Source organism: Pagrus major, chromosome 2 (genome assembly GCF_040436345.1).
Source record: "Pagrus major chromosome 2, Pma_NU_1.0".
Classification (NCBI taxonomy): domain Eukaryota; kingdom Metazoa; phylum Chordata; class Actinopteri; order Spariformes; family Sparidae; genus Pagrus; species Pagrus major.
In genome coordinates, this window is record NC_133216.1 from 23,893,836 (window position 1) to 23,912,769 (window position 18,934).

An 18,934-nucleotide genomic window follows, 5' to 3' on the forward strand; every position below is an offset into this window, starting at 1 on the left:
TAAAAATAAGATGCTTCATGTGTAACAAATTAGTTTAAAATAACATCCAAATCTTGTCGTCATCTGAGAATCATCCGTATTGTGAAATGAAACACTGCTATTACAAAACCAGCAAAGTTAAGATGGAGCCAAACAAGGCATGCAAATGTTTTGACGACATCTTGTTCATCTGGCTAACTACTTAGGACCTCCCAGTGCGTGTGCCAGCGACCAGCGGGGTCACGACCTCTCACCTCATCTGGGTCAGAAAGCTTGAACTCCCAGCCGTCGCCTGTCCAGCTGATGAAGGACTGGCAAGACTTGTCGGTCAGCAGCTCCAGGAGAAACTGCCACAGCTGGATGGGGCCGCTGCCTGCAGAACAGATGGGAGAGAAGGTGTGCGTTTTAGAAGAAAGCTAATTACACCGAGGAGAAACATTGCTGTTGGTGTAGACACTGCACGGTGTGTGGATTTAATTTAATAAGGGTGAGCTCAGGGAAAAGACATCTAGATCCAGACAAAAGTTCTGGAGTCCTATTATTAGTTCAACGCTCCTAAGTACTATGTTATATATTTAATTAAAAACAATATGCAAAATCTATATACTGTGAATGCGCTGTAAGGATAAGAGGAGATTGAAAGAAGAAGTACAATCCAGGTCAAAAGGAGAAATATTTTGCTGTGTATGAAAGTGTTCAATATTCATAGCAATTATTCACTTGTGTCTGAAGAGGGACAAAGTAAACCTTCTAATCTGGGTCAGACTGAAGTACAGCAGTGGAACCAAATGTCCTCCTAAATACAACAGTCCCATTCATCATGTATTCCCTTGTCTGCCAGTTGCCCTGTGCAGTATGTGAATCTAGAGTCTGTGTCTCTATGAGTTCCACACTGATGAAATCACTAGTTTAAAATAAGAGGGGCTGCCTTCAGGCTTCAGCAGCACATCTTAGGGACTTGAATACAGACTCTCTCTCTGTGTGTGAGTGTGTGTGTGTGTGTGTGTGTGTGCGAGAAAGAGAGTGGTTGCTAAGTCATCTGTAATTTTATAATGGATTCCAGTTTTTCACAGATAAAGAGTGATATAATAACCTGTTAAAAGTGAACTCCAGCGCTATTACAAGAGGTTCTTACACCTCGCGGAGAAAAAAAAGGGAGGGAAAGCAGAACAAAGACGACCAAAAAAAGGCTGGGCTTGTCTCTGAACTAGATTCACTGCAGTAAGCTTTGATCTTGTGGTTTTTTCGGCACATACACTTACCCACCCACTTTTGAGGCTCGCATGTAGAAATCACACCTGCCTATGCAGCGCACCGCCTCAGCAAAAACTGAAGCTAAGCAAAAGTCACCTCTCTCGAGTGCCTCAGAAAACCAAATGTACCCTTATACAACACAAACAAAAGCTTTCAGGGAAACAGACGCGTGGGCTGAGCACTTGAAATGGCGCTCGCGAGCCCTCTTTGCTCCTGTTAGGATCGGTGAAAGGTGCATGACAACAGCCGCCCCGGCTTTTTTGGAAAAATGAGCGGCGGCGCAACACTGGGGCTCTTTCAGACAGAGAGCTTTGACTCGCATTCCAAAAGTCTGCTACTGTAACAGCGAGCCCACATAAGGGAGATACAGTGCCCGTTTACCAGCCCCCTGTGCTCTCACGCCAGAATGTAGGCGACCCTTTGACAAAAAAAAAAAAGTTTCCAAAAATATGTTACAAGCCTCCACGCACAATGGGCCTCATTGAAAAAGCATAGAGTGTGGCAAAAGGGTGGGTGGGGTGGGCGCTCGCATTCACAGCAGCGTTAAGTATCTGACCCATGGCACACTAAATGAGCATATGCAGCTACTGCAAGAATGCTGGGTGGAGGCTGTGGCTGCAGTCATGGATTCAGAATAATAACATTAGGTAAAACTTGAAATCTCAAAAAGGTATTTGAAATCAGGATTCCCATATTTGAAAAAGGTGGAATCAGCTAAAATGTTCACTCCAAAAATAAAAATACATATTTCCCCTCCTACCTGTAGAGTTATTCACATGTGCGTGTGCATCACTATGGATGAGAGGCTTGCTAACTAAGCTACCGTCACACCTCAGCCGAAGAGGGGTGTAGTGTGGTGGAAAGAAAATAGTTCCTGCGTGAAACTGTTTAAAACAATATCCATGGGTTATCTTGAGAAACCAGGTCATGATTTCTGGAAAGAGACATTACTGTTGAGCTTTAAAAATGTATTTCTTTGGCACCACAAGCTGAGTGCCATCTCCTTCCATTAACTTTGAGAGAAGGCAGACATCTCTACAGCGCACATCTCCATAACTCTGTAACTCTGTGAGCTGTGCCTTCAACTTGACTCAAACAACAAATTATCAAGATGAACACGTCTCCCCACTTTCGTAAATGCGGTGACGCAAATGCAAATAATGTACCTCTGTGTGTGTGTTTGTGCTCTTAGAGAGTAAGCAGAGTATTGCGATCATCATGTTTTCAGGCTGCCTGATGTTAATGTAGACAAAGGTGTAAATGGCAAATTGTCACAGGAAACCACCGAGATGACAACTGGAGCTTCACTTATCTCTCTGTAGCCTTATCATCAGGCTCCCTGTCCTCGCTTCAAGTGTCACCTGTCACCCCGTGACTGGGACAGGAAGCCGAGCAGAGCTAGCTGTCATAAACATCGATTTGGAATTTTGTAAGAGTCGGTCTCTTTATTTTGAGGTTTGATTTTTTTTCTTCTTTGGTTGAGGTTTCTCTCTCTCTCTCTCTCTCTCTCGCTCTCCCTTTCTTCCTGTACTTCTTCGTCCACCCACACACATATGCACATGGGGACACACATACACACGAACGCTCGACGAAAGGCTTCCATCTCTGAAGGACTACACTCTCCTTAACGCCCCTCCTAATAATAGCTGGGACCAGAGTAAGGCTGCTTGACATTTTTCCCTTTCAGGAAAATTGGGGGTATTCTCGCAATTTTTCCCCCCGCAGTGCCCTTTTCCCATTGTGTAAAAGCTGAGAGGAAGTATATTCTCCTCAGTGGGACTACATTACTATGCATTAGGCAGCAACCACTCTCCAGGCTTTCACACATGAGCTCTTCAGAGTCATCTGTCATGCCGTAATAACTGATACATGTCAGACGTCAAGATTGAAGCAGTGAATTGGGTCAGAATGTCATAAAAGACATTTCCACATGCTGAGGTTAACATTTTGATAGGATACAGAGTTTTGTCAAAGCAAGTTTCTAGAAGGTGAATGCGTCAAAATGAAATCTATCTAATTTAGTTTTAGCTTTACATTTATCTTTAGTTTCTTGGTTTAGTCCACGTTTTTCAAATAGGGTGCAGGGGAGTAGCGTCTAATGGTTACTAGAGGGGCTTTCAGACCATCTTACTCGTCTTTATTTGATTATACATACATTACAACGTCTTTCCAACATCATTACAAATGAATGACTCGTTGTTCTATAAGCGGCTTTTCAACTAAGAACCATACAGATGACCAATTAGGTCGTGCATACCAACTTTGGGGCAGTCTGTTGGTATCTGATCTATGCATTGTTAACGATGCTGAGAAATCTGCTCGGGTTTCCCCCTTTTCCAACACTGGCCATATCGCTGTCGTGTGACTATAATTTAAACGCGGCTGAAAAAGTCCCAATCACTTTGGCGTTAAGAGGCGATTCAGTGTCTCCACTGGAACTGTTCAACGCTTCTTACAATCCAGATTTCAAAACAAAAATGTATGTCATGAGCACGCAACTCAAACTAAACCCTATACTCATGACGAGAGCTGCGAGGGGTAATCGAGCAGTCGATTGAAAGAAAGTATTTGCCAACTATTTTGATAATCGATTAATCATTTCAGTCTTTCTTTGAGCGAACATGTCAAACACTTGCTGGTTCAAGCTTCTTCAGTGTTGCCTTTTATGATAGTAAAAGAGTCAATTTGTAGATTTATTTAAAAATGGAAATTGTGATGATCAATTAATCATTTTATAAAATGTCAAAGAATTGTGAAAATAATCAATAATGAAAATAAATGTTTCTTGCAGCCCTACTCATGGTTTGATATGCATTTTCTTAAGGAGTGCATGATTTGGAAAGTTTCATGTTCACGTGTTAATACAATATTTAACATGAAGAGGCACAACACACATTGCAAGAAAAGTTTCCGTTTCCAGTCTTCCAAGGTTCATGTTCAATGTCCAAGTACAGAAGCAGAGTTTATGGCTCTTAACCTGTTAAATGTTAAAAGTAGTAACAGTGGTAGTTTTTTGCATGCACCTTTTTTGGAACCAAAAACCATGACAGATGCTAAAATAGTGCACTTGCTTTATAAGACTTGGATCATATCTCTACATCTTACTGAACCTGGAGAACATGCGTAAACCGGCTCTTTGAGCATGTACAAGTATGTGATGTAGAGATAATTCTACTCTCGCGCTCTACGCACAGGCAGCCATAATTTCTATATTTCAGCAGCGTTGCTAGGACGACCTGGAAAAAATAGGTTGAGATGCGGGCAGCAGATAACAAGGAGGTAGATGAGAAGTGAAGACAGAGCAAAAGAGTGAGAGCGAAAAAGAGAGAGAGAGGGAGAAGAAGGTACGAGAGAGAGATCTATTGTTTCCTGTAAAGTGCATGACTCGGGCTGCCAGGCTAAAAAGGTGTTGTTGTGTTTTTTTTCCTTTTTGGTATAAAAGCTGTGCATTTAGGCACTGCCACATCTGGGGCTTTTTTTTTTGCAGAGCATCAATGAGTGTTACAGCTGCACTGAATTTCATTCCCCACAGAGCAGGTTTTATTTGCATGCAATCTGTGAAAAAAAGACTACTTAACCTTTTAAATGAAGCTTTTCTTTAGCTTTGTGTTAATTGAAACACATTTTGTAGCACAGGATCTTAAATCTAAAATCAATAATGAATGAATTTCCTTTTAGGTGTACCACTATCATGGTCCTTGCGCTGTGCGTGCTGCCTAGCTCACTGGTACACCTGAATGGAACCGAGCTATGATTGATGCTTCCCTGCTATGACATTTTAAAAATGTCTGCTTCGAAAAAGGTCTCTAAAACGCTGCAGCACTTTTCGAGGTTGGACTCCCCGAAAACAATCACAGTGTGTAAAAATATGACCTCTACACATCTCACCTGTGTATCCTGCCAGCGCCGCTGCTGGGATGACGGGTTTATCCTTGCTGAGGTCCGAGCGCTCCCTCACATAGTCTTTGAAAGTGCCCTTGGGCTTGTGGCCGTGCAAGGCGGCGGGGTAGTCTTCTGAGTCGAAGCTGTCGTACGAGGGTACCCGCTGCAGGCTGCTGAATGAGGACTGGCTGCTCCACGACTGGGTCAGTCGGTCGCAGCTCTCAAAGCTCTCGATGCTCTCAAAGGAGTCCTGGCCGCCGAGCTTACCTGCGAGGAGAGGATGAAGGGAATGTCAAGAGAGGACAGAGAGACGAAGTTGTGACAAAAGAAGCAAACTGTAGATTTGCATTGTATATCAGACTTTAATACTTATGAAGAAGGCCTGGATTTTTATTATGTGTACTCTCTTACTCATATGTTCCTATTAAAAAAGAATGGATGTTGAGCAATTTATCACTGTGGTACTTCAGTGCATGCAAAAGGTTAAGTGTTATTTATGTAAGTAAATGATTCTCCTTCTTACTACACTACATTGTTCTGTATACGGTGCCACATCTCTGTCCATTTCACACCTCATTTCCCTTTTACAACCACCATTTGGATTTGAGCTCAAATGGAAGACAAATTGCCTTGCTATTTTTGACCTTGACAAAGATAAGAGGAGTCTTTCAATAGCGAGTCATTATCAACTGACAGATAATGCAGCGCCTCCATTGATGCCGAGATCTTCAACTGCTTAAATTGAAGCCACATGTGGATATCAGTCGTGCTACAAAATACTTTCCCACGTTGGGAGTGCACAAACGCTAGAAAAAGCTCACTATGTGTCATGTGTGGGGATTGGACCTCATACTCTACAGGCAAATGCTTAAAGCACTGGGAGGGAGGCTTGTATAGTGTACATGGCACATGCTATTCATTTATACAGCTGGGGATTTGTGAGAAGAAAAGCCTGGCTTTTATGGCTATAAATGTAAACCATGCTGCTAATTCCTCTGTAAACTATCACTGGGAGAGAAAACAAGCCTGTGCATTCAGAAAAGCAAACAGTTTCATGAGAAAACCCCCACGCTCGCTAACTGAGGATGACACCTCTATCTCCTTACCAAGAAAGTTGAGTCGAGGAAAAAAAAAATTCTTGAAGGTTACACCACTTGAACTGTTTTACATAAAGGACAGGCGGCAAGAGAACATGTTGTGGCTTTGGTTCGTGTAACACTCTGACAAAAACAACACAGTTTTCTTTTTTTTTTTTTTTTCTTTCCCAACCCAGTCTAGATTGTATGAGACGTGTTTGCTAGAACCGCAAACCAACCTGAGGGCCTGCTTTTCTTCTCTTCTAATACGTGCACGCTGATGTGGCATGACAAGATTCTGGTAGCTTCAGCGAAATCACACGCACACAGCCGACACCCACACAAACATTCACGTGCACTCACACATGCATGGACATGTGGACACATTTATCAAGTGATGCAAACAAACTTTTGATTGCGACAGAAATGCAGCACATTTTTCATCAAGCAGTGTTTCTCCAAACCAATCCTACGCTGTGCTCGAATCTCTACTTTATTTCTCGTATCCGTTGCGTGACCCCTCACCTCTGCTGAGACGTCCCACACACATGTTGTCGGGGGATACGACCTCCTGCTTGACAGAGAAGTAGTCTCCCTGCAGCGGGTTGAGGGGCGTGTCCCGGAGGATGACAGCGGGGTAGTCACTCTCATACTTGAGCGTCAGCAGTTCCTCCGAGCTGATGGGATGAAGCGTCTGGTAGGACTCTGTGATGAAGCCGGGCTCTGAGTATTCAGAAGGAGGGACACACTGAGCATGCTCAACACCGTAGCCTGGAGACACAAAATGGAAACGAGTGTAGATAGACGGCAGGGGAGGAAAGAAAGGAGCAAACAAAAACAAAAAAAAAAACAGTAGAGGAAGATCAATCAGAGGAGAGGAAAGTCATTATCTGTGTTGTGCTGAGCTGCTGCCCAAATGCTCTGTGTTCAAATAGAACATAACAAAAAATAGCTATGAATGCAAGAGATGAATCTTGTAGATTTGAGGCAGGAATATTGATTAGATGCGTGCCTCGCTTCAGCAAAGCCAACAGTGAAGCCATAGGATTTCCTAACATGGGCAGAAGCCGAGAACGGCCAAAGACGCAGTTAATCAGTCTTTGGTTTCTCTAGATAAAGAGATAAATCAATCCGTTATCACGTGAAAACAAGCTTAGTTGTTCACTAAAAATGATCTTTTCCCATCGTACAAGATCAGTGAAATGTGTTTGGGTATAACCTTTAGCTCTAGGTGCATAGTTACCGAAGCTCAGAACAGCCATACTTTTTTAATGCAATGCTTTTTTTCCAATAGGCTTTTCTGAAGATTACAAAAAATAAAAATTCTAATTAATTTGTGATCATGAGATAAGGGCATTTCAAAATGTCATTGCACTGCAAGACAGTATGGCTGTTCTGGGCTTCTGCAATCACGCAAGCATAGCTACAGGTTATATCCAAACATGTTTTATTAATGTTGAATAATGGGAATAGATCTATGTTTTTTTTTTTTTTTTACTTTTATTCACAACACTAAACCACTCCTCCTTTATCTTCCCATTCATATTTTACTCACACTTAGACCCATTACCAAGGATTAAAGAAAGAGAAGTTTGTGTGCCTGAGAGGCTGTCCAGGAAGAAATGTGTACAATGTATTGAATTAAATATTTTATGAATTTAAAACTGGCATGCTGCCTGAGAACTTAAAGCCCCGTGTTACACACAGTGATTGAGTGTGACGAGTACTTACTGACAAAGTAGTCTGAGGTATAACGTGATTCCTGGAAGTTGGAGGTCAGTCCATTGATGGGGTAATGCTTTGTATCCTCTTCATGAAAAATAGATAGAGAACGAGCGTCAGTGACCTCGTCATTGATTTCATGTATCGTGTAACTGCATCCAGCATTATCAAAAATTAATGACCCGGGCTAAATTGTGTCTTCCTGTTAGTCTCCTGTTACTAAAGCAAATGCGAACAATAGCACCTAAATTGGTGCAAGAAGTGATATCGCATACTGTATGTGAGATTAAAAAAAGTCTCTTTGCCTTAAAACCATCTTATAATACACATAAATTATGAAATCAGTTAATGAACATGTCTTCAGACTTACCTTTCTGAAGCATCTCTAAATGTTCCCAAAGGATGTCGCCCACAAAGTCAGGTGCTAAGTCCAGGAAGCGATCCTTCCCCATCGCGCACAGGGTGGCTCCGTTCATGCAGAATTTGTCAAAGTCCACGTTCTTCAGGCTGAACTCGTTCACTGTCCACGTTAGCCACGCAGCCACGTGGTTTTCTGTCCACTGTCTGGGATCTGAAGAGGATCAGGTTTGTTATATTCACAGCTCACATGCAGTATTTTGCTCACATACCACACACTCATTCAAACACTCGCCTCGACCTTAGTGATTGACGATGACAATGAAGACTCTAATTATCACACTATGAACTGCAACCACATTCTGTAGTATGCATCGTTATCACTGTGAGAGGATCCTTTATTACGCCGGCAACTATCACACCGCCTCCGTGGTAAATATACACCGGCGTCTACCCATAACAAGTCAATCAACAACAAACAGCGTGGCGGTGGGGGGTGCAACAGCAGCAGTAATGACAAGCTAGTTTGCAGATATAGTATGATTACATAGACACATACAGAAAAGTCCTGCTGCTTCCAAACAGCATGAGGAGGCTCTGTGGTCAGCCTCCATTTAGGCAGCTAACTCGTTATTTTCACTGTCTGTCTCTGTGTCTACATTCTCTTGTTGCTGCCGTCAGTCAGTCTGCCTGGAGTGAAATGTATGTAATGTAAGGCCACTGCTGGGATAACTGGGTGTCTCCTGGATTCAGCGGAACCTTCAAAGAGAGTGCCTTCGCTGGATGATCTGAAGCAGGCTACTATGTGAAGTGCTCTAATGAATGTGCAGGCCTGACATGTGACATGTCGGGGTCGGTTTTGAGGGCTCGTGCGTTGCTTATAAGATTTCCTTTCCCCCCGATGAAAATGTTAACTAATGAGAGTACAAGCAGTGTTACCTTTGGGAATACCCAGCCGCTGCTGTTCCTTTGTGAAGCCGCTGAAGGTGGCCTTCAGAGCCTGCGACATCATCTCTTTACTTCCTGGAGTTAGCAGGGGGACATCTCCACACTCCGGATCTGCCAATCACAAATCCCAAAGAACATTAATTATGATGCTAATATTATATACCACCATAATTATTATTGACAACCCACGCTACGACAAGGCATCCTGTATTGTATTTCATGCCAATAAAGCTCGCTGAATGGGAAATTGAATTGAGACGGAGAGAGGGCGGGAAAGAGAGACTTGTGAATGTGGTTCAGTCAGATATCCACACACACAAAAACAGAATCAACACACTTGTATCTGACCGTGATCAACAACATGGCTCGGCAATTACATCCCGTCTAGACAGACACTGTCTCCGTATCAGAGCCAATCTATTTAAACAAGAGCTGTCACACAGTCCGATCACAACTGAGGGAACACTGCATGTGGACACTGACACACACACACACACGTTTCAGTCGGCTGTGTAGCAGATATTGGAATTTTTGGCAGTTTAAAAGCAGAGTTTATCGCATGCTGAGTTCAGTAAATGTCATCCAGCAACTTTTTGCCTACAGTTTCTGGTATTTCATGCGGGGGTCTTAAGGCAAATCCAAGTCATCTGGCGCTCTGCATTAAAATAAACACACAAGTCTGTTTGCAAATACTCCAAACACAAACCTCTCTCCTGCACATTCTGGGTGGGAGAGCAGCGCCTGGTGCCCATCAGTGACACCATGACCCTGCTAGCCCTCCTACCATGTAGCTCCTACACAGTGGGCCTACTGTCGCCGGGCCGAGCATAGGGTCAAACATTCTGAGAGGTCAGGGGGTCGAGGGATGAGGTGATGATGTCACCGCGGCTACTGGTGGGTGGCTAGGAGAGTCGGGGGTGGGCTGTCTCGAGGGTCTCAGTCACACACTAGGGTTACTGTTCTCCGCTCACAGCCAGTGGGCACCCAGCGTGGAACAGAGCTCCCTTTGATGGCTTTAAACAGTGCCTGATGACTCGCACTCATCTAATTAGATTGACCAGGCGGCAGAAGTTTAGGATAAAGGGGGGGAAAGCAAGGGCGATGACAAGGGGAGAAGGGGAAAGACCCCCGGGCCACTAATACTAGAATAGATGGCTGAAGACTAATCTGGCCAAGACTCAACAAATGACTTGTAAATAGACACAAAAAGGCCTGATGGAGTTCCGATTAACTGGCATGCCTTTATCATTTAATCTGCAAAGCACCCACACTCATTTACACATCAAAGATAGACATATATCATGATCTGTTTGAGACTGCAGTATGACATAATAGCACGTCTCTTCTAATCAACCTGCGGTGGGGGGGGACTTCAACAGACCACAACAGGGCATTTTTGGGCTTCAGCAAGTTAGGGTGCACTCATTTTCACTTTCACGTCCTTCTCTGTATTCATCCTTGTTGCACATCAGTTAAAATTGTTACAAACCAGATCACCAAAGGCCCGATGATGAGGAAAAGTTGTGTCCCTCCTCTCACAGCACCACCATTCGTCGAACCCAGATGTTCTGGCATCTCCTCCGGCTGGTGGTTTCATCTGCCTGCACTACACTGGGGCAACATACAGTTCACGCTTGTTTTCACCACTCGCTGACGTCTCGACCTCGTCTGGAATGCACAGCAGCTGTCCCTCCTTCGCCCATGTAACCAATGTCTGTCTGGCTGTTTGTAAAATTAGGTCTCCCACTTTTTTTCCCTCCGTTTTCTCCTCGCAACAGGCCCAAGACAGAGGACAGACAAGAGCTCTTTGCTTCTTCATGTGATTCAATTAGGCCTGTAATAATATATTGCTCTCTGTTACACTGGTGAACAAACAGAAAGTTATTCATCTGAGTCAGAAGTCAGCGCAAGGTAGACGAGCTGAGAATAAACACCGTTTTTACAATCTCACCTTAGACCTCAGTTAAACTATTGTCTGACACAGTTTCACACATCAAAATAAACTGTGCAGTTTCACGCTGAAAATAAGACCTGAGCGAGCTGTCTTTGTGTACAAGCTAACCCTGACAGCATGCTTGTGTGGGCCTCCACTGAGCTCATTTTTCTTTTAAGCAGCGTTGCTAGTGCAAAAAACGTACATGTTGCAAGCGGCTGCAAACTGAGATGGGACCGGGGCTCAGACAGTCTGCGCTTTGATGTGAAGGCAAGGGGCGAAATGAGGCAGTTTATTTAAACTGGATTGAGTGGAGTTTGTCTGCACTTTCGAACCGTTTACGCCCCTCCCTCTCCATCGCTTTTATCAACCCAGCCCCAGCCTGTATTTGCCCACGAAGACTTGAACCCACTTAAGCACTAAATCCTCCATCAAAGACACTCAACACACCATCGTGCATGAGAACTACCATTAGCCACTCCAAAGACAGAAATATGTGTGCCATGATTATAGAGCAAATTAAAATGTGTACTGCAATTTGTGTGATTTCTTTTGTTTTTATTTTGAATGGATTGTTTCGTCCGTCTCAAATGAGTTTGAAGTGGGATTTCTGTTGATTGTCACGCAGCAATTCCAAGCACAACAACAGTTTTTCTCATACAGTACTCATGTGCATGGCTTTGTGGCATTTTTGGTGAACTGAAATCTTAAAAAGTGAAGCAGAAGACAAAGCGCCACTAAAAGGCAAACAAAAGCCCTGAAAGTGAAGCGGTAATAGAGCAGTCTGCATGGTGAATGATCCATATGAAAGTTATCTGCGGCAGAGCTAATGTACAGCGTGCATCCATTAGCGAGAGGGGCGCGCTCGGATCTAGACGATCTCTAGTAAATGATGAAGTCCTGATAGGATTTCAATGCCTGCGAGTCCCATTAGATACAGAACGGTCAGTATGCACTGAGAGTTGGAGCATCCACAAGTCATCACTTTCCACATTAGACGGTGTGGGTCTGTCCGCAAAATGAGTCCCAGCCACTTAGCTCACGAAATGTGGGAGTGGGTGTAAATCACAGGCAACATTATGGCATTCGCATTTCACTAACAAGGCTCGGACTAAAAAGAGCGTCTGGGCTGAAAAGTATGAAAGGAAACCAAATTTCTCGTAATGATGTAGAAGGAATAAGTAGGCAATCTATTCTAAGAATCACTGATGAAGTGAGACTGATGTCTAGTCTGGATGTACAATAAAAAGGTATTGATTAGCCACTCCCCTCTTGCCATGATATGAGTAATGGACAGGCTGCTGAGTGTGACGGCGATATTCCCCCCCAGGGATTCTCACTGACGGGCTGTGCACCCTCACTGCCCTGCCCTTGTGACCAAGCCCCAGCCCAACCTTAGACGGAGGGTCTTATAAACTGACAGACATAAAACACACATACACACACACACACAAACTAAATTAGCAGCCTTCTTCGCCTGTGCGCCAGAGCGTTGGCGTGAAATTGGGATTTTTGCGACTGGGGCCAAAGTCCATGGTGGCTGAGACAGGCAGGGCTGGGCAGGGCAGGGCAGGGCTGGGGAAGATAGCAAGGGAGCATCTCGGGTGGGTGAGGGGTGGGGATGAGTCACCAGCCTGTAATATGAGCCCATCACAGGACACAAGAGAACCGGGGGTGGGCACAGAGGAGAGGGGGAGACGGAAGAATGAATGGGAGGTCTCATAAAGCTCCCTCTCTTCTCCTTGTCTCTGGAGTGACATCACAGTGGGATCAGCGCCATCTCCCAGCCTCTGGCGGAGACTCAGTTCATTCATAAAGCCTGGACTGCTGCCTCCACACAGAATGATGCAATGACACAAGCAGAGCAGGCAACCAGACTCAACAAATAAGGGACAATATGCTTTCTATCATGTGATCGAGCTATAAATAGCCCTATATTGCCCTATCCAATGAGTGGGTGTGTTGGTGCAGGGAAAAGACAGTTGGCTGTGGAAAAAAATAAATGAGGGTGTCATCTAAAAGGCTATTCAAGGCTGGGCTTTTGGAAAAGTGAAATACATTAAGTCATTTATTTATATCAGTGTCAAAGCATGTGGTAATCCATGTGTCCCTCTCTGTGCCCCTCTGTAGCTGAATGTATGGTGGGCTTTTTTTTTTTTTAAGTCTGCAAAAGAGTCAATTTCCTGTGGCTAGGTTGCCACTTCCTGTGGGAAGTGAGGTGAGTTGTGGGTTCAGGTGAGGGTCAAACTTTTCAGAACCACCGCTAAGGCCTCACACCCTTCCTGAATATCCCAACATGCATACAGGTACATATCAGTGGGGTCACGACACAGCACTGGGAAAAAAGAGAGGAGGTCTTGGCTACTTGCCAAGAGGCTTATAATCGTCTCTTTAAGGCCGACCAGTCTGCCCACAGCAGACCAGAGGTGACAGTGGTATCTGAGAGAGCCTTTGATGGAGATCCGTATCTGGACCCCCGGTCTGAGAACGCAGGGTCATAAACCCGACCGACATGAAGGGGGCCCATTCAGTGCCACGGGGTGATAAAGTGGTAGCTGAGGGCTTCAGTGGAGCAAGAGGAGGAGGACGGGGTGGCAGTCTGGTTTTGAGAGGGCTGCTTGTTCAGCCAGCCGCTCCGCTGTTTAGATTTCCATCTCAATGCCAAGCACCAGGAATAGATGCGTAGGCCTGGCTCAAGCCAACATGAAGAAGCCAGACCGGACCTAGACCCAAGCCTGCACCAACGCAGAGCAGTGTTAACCAAAAGAGATCCAGCGCTCAAACCAGCACCATCCCACTATCATGGACAACTGTGCTGAAACACTAGTTTTATTCTTAGGTCTCCACCACTGGCTTCTGGCTGCCCTCTTTAAGCACAAGCCTGTGGTGGTGTAAAGCAGCTGTATGGGACGAGGCCACTGCTGCTGACATCTGTCTTTGGCCATGAAACTAGAGTTGTCCAGGATCATCACCACCACAGACATACCGGCTACTGAAGCAGACTGTAAGTGAGACTAATACCCCATAGCTGCCTGGCTGTCTTTCTTTCTTCCACTCGCTCCATCTCTGAAATCATATTAGCCTATGATGTGAAAGTGCATTAACTCTACTGTTTATGCCAAAGTCTCAGCGCTTGATACGACATTACCTCTGAGCTTGAAATGATACGCGCCATCACCAACAGACGTTAAACATATCTTTTGCTAAAAGCTCGATGGAAAGTCTTTCCTTTCCAGAAGACCAAGCGAACAGAGAGAAGGCAGAAAAGATCTTGGCTGCTGCTCATTTGACTGGCAAAGCTTTGTTGTTCTGTAATCTTTTACAGTGCTGGTTTTTAGGTATGGCTCAAGTATTAGAGGTTGAGCAACAGCAATGTAGTTCTCACAATAGCCCGTTGCGCAACCTTCTATTTCTCCATAACTTCGAGAAGGCACACAAATAATATTGGGAAGAAGCTAAAGCACCGCACGAACAGCAGAGATCTGTCAAATCTCACACAACTTGAAGGCTGTCCTTGACCTCCATATATGTTAAATATTTACAATGAAAGGACCATTAGTCCAAAAGGTTTTGACTGTCTTGTTTTATCCATCAGCGTGAGGCATAGCGGTGAGAAAAGGGAGGTGACAAGCGAGCACAGTACTGGAGAGTGCAGGTGGTGTTAGCCTAGCTGTGTCCAGGCTAGCTGCCCTCCCAGGCTCCATCCGTGTTGTAAACAGAAAGGGGATGCTCTGGGGGAACTGTTTAGGCGTTAAACCAAACACACGACATATCTGACAAACAGTTTACTCTCCCTGTTGCATTTTTTCCACAAAACATGGTGCCTGACCCATTTTTTGTCCAAACTGGTGCATTCCACAACCAGGATCCTGATGTAAGTGTGAATTATGCGGGACAGTACACGGCCACACGTTCACACACCGATGGGATTGTTAGCGACCCGAGCGTTCTTCAGCGCAGTCCATATGCATGTAAGTGTTGTAGTGGCTGGGTCTAATTATACATCACACACATATGAGAGCTTGTTGCTTGTTTGAAGGCAAGCTATGGGCGACAGATGGATACTTGATAAATAAATTCCCCCCAGACCGCAGTGTTTTCATGTTGCGTGCCTCGCATTCCACCTCTGTTTTACAATCGCTAATGTGCTTCTCACAGCTTTCTTGTTTTCCTCTAATGTGACCAAAAATGACTTGTGGTCCAAGTGGCAAAATGGTTTCAGCTCAATATGATGAATTACCCTTCTATTTTAGGCTCAGTGTAGGCTCCATGGCTAATGGGAGCATAGAACATCAAACATCTGGCTACATCTCCCTGGTTTTATCTTATTTAAGATATGTGTGTTATTTTTCATGACGATGTGAAACACCTCAGCTTCGGCTGACTCGGCTGATTAGGAGATGGAAACCGCGATTTGATAACTGGAAAGTTACAAGTCAGTGTTTTGCAATAAGACATGGAAGTAACGTTGAAATCAAGCACTTATCATTGCAGATGTGTAAACTTGTGCTCACCTCTCTCTCTCTCACACACACACACGCAGACACACACATGCAGACACACACGCACAGACAGGCTCTGACTCATTCCATCAAAGAATGACTGGACTTCAGGGGATATCGTGCTGCTTCATTTGACAGTGTGACTGGTCATGATGAAAGCAATGACCATATCTCATAAAATTCCTGTCAAGTGACTCAGACTTTGTCACCATGAGTTTTAACTATACATAAAATAAACACATGTTTATGACAGCTAATGAGCATTTATGTAACAAAAACTTTATCAAAGTACCATGTTTTACCAACATAATGGCATTCCTGAAAACGAGTATTAACAAAGTTAAGTTATGATTATTTTCTGGATGTGTAGACAGCAGACATTAAAAGGAAACTCAGCATGTACAAAATAAATACTGAGCAGGTCAGGCTAGGCAGACAAAAGAATCCAGCTGCTTTTACTCATGTAGCTAAACTCCAGAGGCAGTCTGAAAACTTACACAAAGTCCTCTTACCCGACCTCCCCCATGGCTGCCAGAACACACACATGTGCCTCCCATTTGACTGCGTCACTGAGGCCAAACTCATCATGAGCGCCAAAGAGTTGCACCTACACAGCAGAGCCAGCTCCCCTTCTTTATCATTCTTTGCTCTAGCAGGCCAATCAATCAATACAACTCTGATGCTGTAGGTTTGATACACATGAGGTCTGTGGTTGTGCCCCATTTGTTCACCTGATTACAAAAGCAGCATGCGATGCATGTTGACTCCAAAAACAGGTGGTGTGCAGCGAACACAGACAAAAGAGAAAACAAGGGAAGAAAATCTGGAACACACGCTGAACTAAACGAGCGACATGGCCTCGCTGATTCTCAAAGCAGGCGCGTTTCTAAACTAGCCCAGTTTTCATTTCGTTACAGGAAACACAGCTCCTAAATATGGAACCACAAAACAGAAACAGCAACAGAGCAAGAGGACAAAAAAAGTTTAAAAAGCACTCAGGACGATCATGAGATGAGTGGGTGGCGTTGGAGCCATTTTGGGGCAGCGTCAGGCCAGTTCGGGTTCACAGTCAGACTGGTAATGTAGGCCTGTGGTGGCAGAAACCAGTAAGCGAGCCAAGCAGACACACAGACGGACAGCCAGTGGCGTGTGGTGCAGCAGGCGTCTTGTGCCATGACTCAGGGATTACAAGCAAGGAATGACTGGGGATGGGACAAAGTGCACTCACCAGGAACTCACTATACACCACATCAAGGCGTCGTGAGAGAAGCTCATGTGGCCAACAGAAAGACATTGGAAACAGAGGGAGAAAGGGAAAGGAGGGGGAGGAACACTAGAGGAGGAATTGTGTGAGTGGGTGGGTGAATGATTGAAAAAAGAGTCGTCTGTTACAAAAAAAGCTTGTAAATGCCTTATTTCCCCATCCAAGGAACATATTTTCCTTTGTTTTTGTTGTTGGCTTTTTGTGGAATGTGAGTAAAACAAGAAGCTGTTGAAGACAGCTTGTCCTGTAATCTTTTTTGATCTCTCATTATTGTTTCACAGCCAGAACTATTCATTATTATATCGGCCACACCTTGAAAGATCTCCTTCGCTCCATCCCTCCATCCCCCCTCTCTGTCTCCCTCACCATATGCTTACTATTTAGCAGACTGCTGTATCTGGTGCTAACACGCCTTACTTTATGACTAAGCTTTATAAGCAAAGATTAAGGCGTGTAGTCACCAGGGAAGCACTGAGATAGGACCCACGCACTATAATTGTTTTATGTTTATATGGGCAACACAGCAGATGACGAGCTGAATGAAGGAGAAATGAATGAAACGCTGGCTGAATGGGGGGAATAACCCATTTGATGTAACACACTGGCATCAATGGAAAAAAAGAAAGAAAGAAAGACGAGGTCATTGTGGAAACACACAGGCAGCTACTTCACTAGTATCCACCCAGTCTGTTGACAAGGCTGACCAGCACAGGGAGGCCCATTGAGTAGGCTGGTATCTGTTGCCCTCTAGGCACAGACATGGCCTTGTCAAACACTACCTAATGATATATGGGTAATGCCCTGAACACTGGACTGACTAATCGAGTTTTGATCCGGCAAACCATCTTGTCCTCAGTCTGACACGGCGCACATCAGATGAAAAACGGACTGATTCGCTCTGTTTGGCCCAATTCATTGACACACCACATCAAGAGAAGCCTGGATCACCCAAACAGTGTTTGCACAGCTGCCAGGCAGCCACGCACACTCAAATATTGGCATATATTACAGTGCTCTACTGAAGGAGTGCTGACACAAACACACCGAAGCAAAAACCTGAGGCTTATGTAACACCTTCTGTTCTAACACAGGCTACCACTCTCCAACATGGGAGGCACCTTGTGGAAAAGAGACTCATCGAAGCATCTCCAGGAGTCATTTGTCTGTGGCGCGGCCTGTGCGTGCTTGTGCGTGCATACTGTACGTGGCGGGCGTGGAACGGGATACCTTATAAGGGCTCATAGCAGAAGCATCAGGCACGGCAGTTACAACAAACAGCAGCGATTTGATCAGATAAAAAGCTGGCCTCCCACTCATGCTCCTTCTATGCCTCCATGCATGCCACCCAGCAGGGCATGCTCACAAGCATTCCTGTCAGTCACTGAACCCCGACCTCCAGGCCTGACGAATAGAGAAGGAAAGCAAAAGAGGGACGACTCACTCAGGTCTAAAAAAGCAAAACACAAAATGTAAATGATTGACAACTCTCTCTTGAGCTTAACCACAGAAAAAAATGTTACTCAAGTGCACAATCAATAAAAACTTCAATAATACAAGACTAGAAGAAACATGAGGTGCTTGTGCTTTCATGTCTGCCATTTCACAACACCTTCCCCATTAAGTAATGATCTCCCCTATCTCCAAAACCTGTCTCTCCAGGGCTGAAAGTTTTGTTATGGTTACATGATGCTTTCACAAGAAGCTACCATGATCTGTGTTACGCTGAAGCGGCGGCGCTGTCAGTGAATTGGCTACTTGAACCACACAGCAGAAATAAAAGCTTTGAGGAACTTTAGATGCCTTGTTTGGGTGCACCTCTGACCCTGGCAGCGTGTGAGCACTTTCAAAGGAATTACCTCTGCTGCAGGGAGAGAGGACAGGCCTTGGGTAAGCTGACACTAGTTTCACTTCTGTCGCAGGGAAAACAAACAATAAAGAAAGGTGGGCTGGCAGCCACTTAAGCCTGTTAGTGGGGTATGTATGCATGTACAGTCTGTGGCTGCAGGTGTTTGGAGGA

General features: G+C 44.7%; 1 protein-coding gene across 3 annotated transcripts in view; it reads right to left on the bottom strand.

Moving 5' to 3' along the window:
• The window catches only part of ets1 (v-ets avian erythroblastosis virus E26 oncogene homolog 1), a 39,458-nt gene that overhangs the window by 3,339 nt on the left and 17,185 nt on the right, over positions 1-18,934 (bottom strand). For 2 of the 3 annotated variants that reach the window (XM_073484652.1, XM_073484665.1), the window contains 6 exons: positions 9,210-9,329; positions 8,284-8,484; positions 7,923-8,000; positions 6,717-6,962; positions 5,122-5,382; positions 234-352 (listed from right to left, as the gene is read on the bottom strand). In XM_073484652.1, the coding sequence (XP_073340753.1) occupies positions 234-352; positions 5,122-5,382; positions 6,717-6,962; positions 7,923-8,000; positions 8,284-8,484; positions 9,210-9,329 (1,025 nt within the window). The remainder of the gene's footprint in view (positions 1-233; positions 353-5,121; positions 5,383-6,716; positions 6,963-7,922; positions 8,001-8,283; positions 8,485-9,209; positions 9,330-18,934) is intronic. The other variant, XM_073484659.1, reaches the window with a different exon arrangement.